Source organism: Limulus polyphemus, unplaced genomic scaffold, assembly GCF_000517525.1.
Source record: "Limulus polyphemus unplaced genomic scaffold, Limulus_polyphemus-2.1.2 Scaffold1683, whole genome shotgun sequence".
Taxonomy (NCBI): domain Eukaryota; kingdom Metazoa; phylum Arthropoda; class Merostomata; order Xiphosura; family Limulidae; genus Limulus; species Limulus polyphemus.
In genome coordinates, this window is record NW_013667293.1 from 80,233 (window position 1) to 87,782 (window position 7,550).

Below are 7,550 nucleotides of genomic sequence, written 5' to 3' on the forward strand. Positions count from 1 at the left end.
TAAAAGATATAACACTCTGAGCACTTCTAAAAGTTAATGGTAAACGACCCAAAACTCTTAATGTTTACAAAGGATAGCTACAAGTTACACAACACTCAGATCGCTTCTAAAGGATAATGGTAAACGACCCAAAACTCCTAATGTTTACAAAAAATAGCTATAAAAGATATAACACTCAGATCGCTTCTAAAGGATAATGGTAAACGACCCAAAACTTCTAATGTTTACAAAGAATAGCTACAAATTACACGCAACACCCTGGCGCTTCTAAGGGATAATGGTAAACGACCCAAAACTTCTAATGTTTACAAAGAATAGCTCCAAATTACACAACACTCAGATCGCTTCTAACGGGTAATGGTAAAACGACCCAAAACTCCGAATATTTACAAAAAATTGGTTTGGTTTTAGAATTTCGCGCAAAGCTACACGATAGCTATCTGCGCTAGCCGTCCCTAATTTAGTAGTGATAGACTAGAGGGAAGGCAGCCAGCCAACACCAACCACCGCCATCTCTTAGGATACTCTTTTACCATCGAATTGTAGGATTGACTGTCACATTATAACGTCCCCGCGGCTGAAAGAGCGAACATGTTCGTAGACAGGGATTCGTACCCGCGATCCTCAGATTGCGAGTGGAGCGCCTTACCCACCAGGCCATGCCAGGGCCGATGTTTCCAAAGAACGGCTATCTATAAATGACATAATACTCTGAGCGATAATAATTAAAAACCTCAAACTCTGAGTGATTCTGTAGAACAACAATAAATAACCAAAAACTCTGAACGCTTTTTTCTTTTGGACAAGAGGACAGTCTACAAAGCGCTCGAGAGTTTAGTCCTTTTCAAGCTATCTGGTAGTTGTTTTCGTTCTATATTGTTGTAGAAGAAACAGAGGCGTACTGTTAACAATGTGGTAACCTTGAGGTTCTACTTTATCCATACAGTAAGAATAACACTCTGTTTATTGCATCTCCTATTGTAGGGTATAGATTAATTCCTTGTTTGGCACGGCTTGATGGTTAGGTTGTTCGACTCGCGAACTGCTGGTCGTGGGTTCGAATCCCGTTCCCGAACATTCTTGCCCTTTCAGCCGTGGGGGGGCATTATAATGCGACGGTCAATCCCACTATTCGTTGGTAAACAATAGCGCAGATAGCCCTCGTGTAGCTTTGCGCAAAACTCAACAATACGAACCAAACAAACACGAATTCATTCGTGGAACCTTTATTCCGTTCCAGTATTATTAGAAATCGAAACCCCCACCGGTTGCTATGGGAATTGTTCCAAACAATATATTTCGGTTAATAAATACCATACATGTTAAGGTTTATAAAGGAAAACGACATAATTATGCTATATCTTAGGGTCACGTGGAATGAGTTTTTCTATGGACTTCTGTATTTTTTCTTGATTTTTTTTAAAAAGAAGATTCCTTGTGATTAATCACTAACTAATTACCAGTAGAAACCTCTTGTTTCACGATGTATTACGTTTTGATGAAGTTTGTCCTTGTGAGGGATCTAGTCAACCTATTTACTGTGTGTGTGTGTTTTGTTAATAAAACTGTACTCAGCTGTATAATTACAATAGTAAGGATATCCATCACGGAGAGAATTAGGTTTACCTTTGACAGGAGAGAACATCCCGGATTGGAGGCCCGATGAGCCGTTATACCGTGAGAGACACGGTGGCGGTCCCCGCTTTCGTTCTTCTACTGGATCGGTGACACAGCCCAGGTGATGTACTATTCTTCGGTCAACCAACGATGGGTACACTAGCGGTGACGCCGCTGTCGGCGGGGCGGACGTCGACCCCACACAGGTGCCGGTAACGACAGGTTTGAAAGGAGAAGTTTGACAGTTCTTCCCGATGTTCACCAGCGGGTTCGTCACCGGTCTCATGGCGTACATAGGACTGCAGTAAAGTCGACTGAGACCCAGATCAGGAGAGATTCCGTACTTTCGATAATAGTACCGGTGGGCTTCGGCCCCAAGACTGTCCATCTGAAGCTGACCCCCAATGGCTGAGAGCGAAACGTGCAATGGCTCTGTGGTATTTGTTTGATACGGCTTACCCCAGCCCATCACGTTATTATTGGGTTTGTTTCTGGGACCGACAGAGATGTCTGCTTCTGGACAAGCAGGGGTGGAACGTGTACTGAGGAGGGAATCCATCAGAAAAGAACGTGACATCTTGACAATCTGTGAGAAATGTTAAGTAAAGTTCCTACGAAAAGTAAGTTTAAATTATAAACCTCGGAAAGTATATATATTGGAACGTATTAGATTGTTGTTTACTGTCCGATATCCTAACAGGTCAGCTGTAGAGCCATCAGAACGATATCACTGTCCTGTTGAAGAAGCTGATTGTCGAGCAATCATAAAAAAAATATATGAACGACGATGCTCGCTTCTCATTGGCTGCGTTGTCTGGCAGACTGCATTTATTAATCCCGATTCAATAAGCCAATAACGAGCAAAGAGCCCTATGTCACCGCTCTAAGCTCGGACAAAGCTATGAATACTAAATATCGAAAATGAGTCGAGCCCTCCTCGTACATAAGTGAATGCAGCGGGCCACGTGGGCACGTGCTCTGTCTCTTACTACTCAATAGTGTTTGGTCCATACGCTCCAGCCCTTGTATTATCGGCAGCGCTTATTTGTTGACGTTACCCTAAGAAACGAGAGAACATGCCACGCGCTCACGAGAGGGGCGGAGCTAACATATACTGCCAACGTCATAGTCACGTCCAGAAGCTTATATACAGATACGAAACTAATCATACTAATCTGTGATGATATACTTCCATCTCTTTCATACTGACAAAACTCAGGAATATGACGTATTATCTATTTTATTTATCCTATGGATATTATAACTATTTTCTGCGTTGTTATCATATTGCTTCTAAAGATATATCTATTTTAAATGAAGTATGATATAAATACCACAAAGTGACTCTAACTAACTGAGTATCGGAAAAAACAAAGAAAGTTTGTGAAACAGTTAACTGATTTAAACTTGAAGATGCAAATTCTTTTAAGATATTTTTCTCAACACCACGAGAAAAGTTTGTTATGTATTTGTGCATTTTTTTTAAAGTTATAGAGAAAAGCCAATCAAGATCGTGATAGATAGACAAAGAAAATTATACTCATTGAAATAATTCGCAACATATTGCATAAAAAAAAAAGATTCTTGTTTATTACGTAACATGCATCATAGCGCCATCTATTATCTGGTACAAAAATTGCTTTGTTTGTAAAATTTCCGCGATTCTCATCGCAGTTTGAATTTTTTTTTAACTTTCAAGATAGTTAACTTTCGTTTGCTATTTTTTTTTAAAACTATACAACGTTTTGGTTTATCATATATATATTTCTTAGTCATAAGTGAACGTCGATCTTCCCAAGTTTATCGCGGTGTAGTATTTTCTTTAACACGGAACATCGTTTTGGTTTTTCACAAAGAAAAGCTATTTTTGATAAATTATTAGAGCCTCCACTTACCTATGGTTTATTTTTTTATGATATTTTGTAACGTGGAACAATTTTTTTAGTTTGCCACAAACAAAATTTAGTTATTCGACCTTCCTGTGGCTTATTCTAATGTGGTATTTAGTAACACGAAATAACGTTTTTGGTTTACCACGAACACAACCAAGTTATACAGAAACCTCGGATTACCTATGGTTTATTTTGTTACGATGTTTTATAACACGAGACAGTGTTTTGGTTTATTATAAACAAAACTGAGTCACTGGTCAAATTCGACTTTCCTGTGATTTGTTTTGATATCGTATCTTACAACATTAAGCAATTTTTTGGCCCTCACAAACGAACTTAAGATGTTAGTTATCTTGGACTTCATAATCTTTACGTGGTTTGTCACAAATAGAGGTAAGTTATTAGAGAGTCTCGACTTTCTTGTTGTGACCTCTGAAAATTCTTCTGAATTCAATTGTTTAAACATCGTCTTGTGTGTTTTCAGAGAGACGTTTGGCAGAGGGAGAAAATGGCTACGTGTGTTTCTTTAATTCTGTTCATGCTTATTCTTGGTGTTTATTTTCTTTGGTTCTCACAAACGAACCTAAGATGTTAGTTATCTTCGACTTCATAATCTTTACGTGGTTTGTCACAAATAAAGGTAAGTTATTAGAGAGTCTCGACTTTCTTGTTGTGACCTCTGAAAATTCTTCTGAATTCGATTGTTTAAATATCGTCTTGTGTGTTTTCAGAGAGACGTTTGGCAGAGGAAGAGAATGATTCCGTGTGTGTCTTTAATTCTGTTCATGCTTATTATTGGTGTTCATTCTCTTCCCTATCAACTTTTCTGGACATTCATTATCAGTGAGTACTTGTGAGTTGTAGTCCTGTGTTTTTTTCACACTACGATCACAGCTAGTACACATCCAAACCATCTAAAGAGCTAACGGAAACGAAAAAAAACATCACTTATAACTCCTTTTAAATGTGGATTCTAATATTTTCTAGAAAAAAAACAACAACAAAATTTAAAATCGGGGACCATAATAGACACACGAGACTGGGTAATATCGATTACTCTGATCATCGCCCATCATACCAGAGAAGGCCACACAATAAATTAGAATGATATCATAGAAGACCTTTTCTATATCCACTAATGATAAAACACCCAATACACCTAGCACAGAAGTCAGGAAAATCTCTCTTGAACACACACAAGTTAGTTAAAATTCTAAGAAATACCAGATGAGTGAACAGCATACAGCCTCTTTGTCAAGAAGACATAGGTTCGAATACCGGCCACTACCGCTAAAGAGATAGTCTTCTCTGAAGACGGCATCAGATGAACATGCGAAACACAGAATAAATACTAGTTAGTACCTAAACAAGAAAAAGCGCTAACTAATTAATAATTAAACGTAAATGATCGTATAGGCTACTGACCATGGTAACGATATCCAGTTATTGTCAGTACTTAAAACGTTGTAGTTTGTCACAAACGAAGCTAAGTCATAACTGAACCATGTCCTTACTGTGTTTTATATTGTGGTGTAGTAACAGGGAACAATGTTTAAGTTTGAAACAAGCTAAACTAAGTATATTGATGAACCTGTGGTTTATTCTGTTGTAGTATTTTGTAACAGATAACAATGTTTAAGTTTGAAACAAGCTAAACTAAATATATTGATGAACCTGTGGTTTATTCTGTTGTAGTATTTTGTAACAGACAACAATGTTTAAGTTTGAAACAAGCTAAACTAAATATATTGATGAACCTGTGGTTTATTCTGTTGTAGTATTTTGTAACAGGGAACAATGTTTTGGTTTGAAATAAGCTAAACTATGCTATTTCTGAGACTGTTGTTTATTCTGGTTTAGTACTTTCTAACATGAAACAATGTTTTGGTTTGAAACAAGGTAACCTATCTTCTCGGAGAACTTGTAGTTTGTTCTGGTGTGGTATGATGTAGCTGGAATAAATGTTTTGGTATGAAACAAGCTAAAATAAGTTATTTGTGAGCCTGTGGTTTATCCTGGTGTGGTATTTTGTAACAGGGAACAATGTTTTGATATGAAACAAGCTAAAATAAGTTATTTGTGAGGCTGTGGTTTATCTTGGTGTGGTATTTTGTAACAGGGAACAATGTTTTGGTATGAAACAAGCTAAAATAAGTTATTTGTGAGGCTGTGGTTTATCTTGGTGTGGTATTTTGTAACAGGGAACAATGTTTTGGTTTTAAACAAGCTAAACTAAGTTATTGATATACCTGTTGTTTATTCTGGTGTAACATTTTGTAACAGGGAACAATGTTTTGGTTTGTCACTAACAAGATTAACAGAAACCAGTTCTCCAACACAGTAATTACACAAAATATTAACGAATAATAAAAAAACAGAATATGTTCATGTTTAACGATCAGACAAATACAAAAAACACTGTACAACGTAAGTAAATCTAATTCCGTATATATATATAAAGCATTAGCATACCGCAAATAGAAACCTGGAATAGACCTTAACATAACGACTAGATTCATTTCATCCCTGAAATAAAAATTAAACAATTGTATAGTGAACTAACTCTAAAAGGAAACATTTACAAAATATTGTGTAGCACATGTTTTAACATAGGCGAAGCGGGACGTATCTTGAACATCGGGTTAAAAGAACAACAACAACAAAAAAACTCCTTCCCGCGCCCATGAACATATGAACAAAATCGAATAGGGGTTTTTCTCAACAGAACGTCCCTTTACTGAAACATGAAAGACATTTAACAGACGGAAAAATCAGAGAATCCTTATCGATGAAAATCAAATAATCCCACAATCAGTAACTATACAGGCATGACTCTATATATCTTTTTTTACCATTGTTACGCCAGACAATCCCTAATCACACCCAAATTCTTCTCACACCTTCCACATATTCAAATTCATATATTTCTGTTTTATTTCAGCTATGAAAATAAATAAATAAAACGTCAACCCACGGAAGTTGCCATGCACATGCGGAAGTAATTACTATCGATCTTCCGATTTAAATGCATTGTTTACTCATTCTTATATTGTTGGTTGAAATACAAAAAAAACTTTCTATACTGTTATCACTTGAGTATAATCGAACCGGTGTCGTGCCTATTTAAATGAAATTTCTTCCTTGAAACACATTGTAAAAAGCTGAAACTTATATCAAACAAATGGTGTTTTGGTGTGTCACAAACGAAGTTAAGTTGATAGTGAACCTCGACTTTCCTGTGGTTTATTTTGTAACACGAGATAATATTTTGGTTTTTACATAAACGAAACACATTGTAAAAGCTGAAACTTATATCAAACAAATGGTGTTTTGGTGTGTCACAAACGAAGTCAAGTTAATAGTGAACCTCGAATTTCCTGTGGTTTATTTTGTAACACGAGATAATATTCTGGTTTTTACATAAACGAAACACATTAATTTATGAGTCACGGCCTTCTATTGTTTATTTTGGTATGCTATTGTTTAAAATTTATACAAATATTTCGTTTATCGTGTATATATACAGTTCGGTTATTAGTGAATGTCGGCTTTCTTGTGTTTATTCTGATGTAATACGTTTTAAAACGAAACAACGTTTTGGTTTTTCACAAACATATTTCTGAGCCTTGTTCTTTTTATCGTTTATTTAGGTGTATTATTTTGTAACAACAAACAGCTTTCTCATTCTGTGAAGCTTATAGTTGCTATGCTGTTTTAACTATATGAAGCTGGTTATTGCTGTGCTGTCTTAACTATATGAAGTTGGTTATTGCTGTGCTGTCTGAACTACTTGAAGCTTATAGTTGCTATGCTGTCTTGACTATGTGAAGCTTATAGTTGCTATGCTGTCTGAACTACTTGAAGCTTATAGTTGCTATGCTGTCTGAACTACTTGAAGCTTATAGTTGCTAGCTGTCTTGACTATGTGAAGCTTATAGTTGCTATGCTGTCTGAACTACTTGAAGCTTATAGTTGCTATGCTGTCTGAACTACTTGAAGCTTACAGTTGCTATGCTGTCTTGATATGTGACTTATGTGCTA

General features: G+C 36.4%; 1 protein-coding gene across 1 annotated transcript in view; it reads right to left on the reverse strand.

The window, feature by feature from the left end:
- LOC111087050 (homeobox protein Hox-C9a-like) overlaps positions 1 to 2,389 on the reverse strand; it is a 21,551-nt gene extending 19,162 nt beyond the window's left edge. The window contains exon 1 of the mRNA XM_022392272.1: positions 1,627 to 2,389. Coding sequence (XP_022247980.1) covers positions 1,627 to 2,194 — 568 coding nt within the window. The 5' untranslated portion in view covers positions 2,195 to 2,389. The remainder of the gene's footprint in view (positions 1 to 1,626) is intronic.
- Positions 2,390 to 7,550: the final 5,161 nt, after the last annotated feature.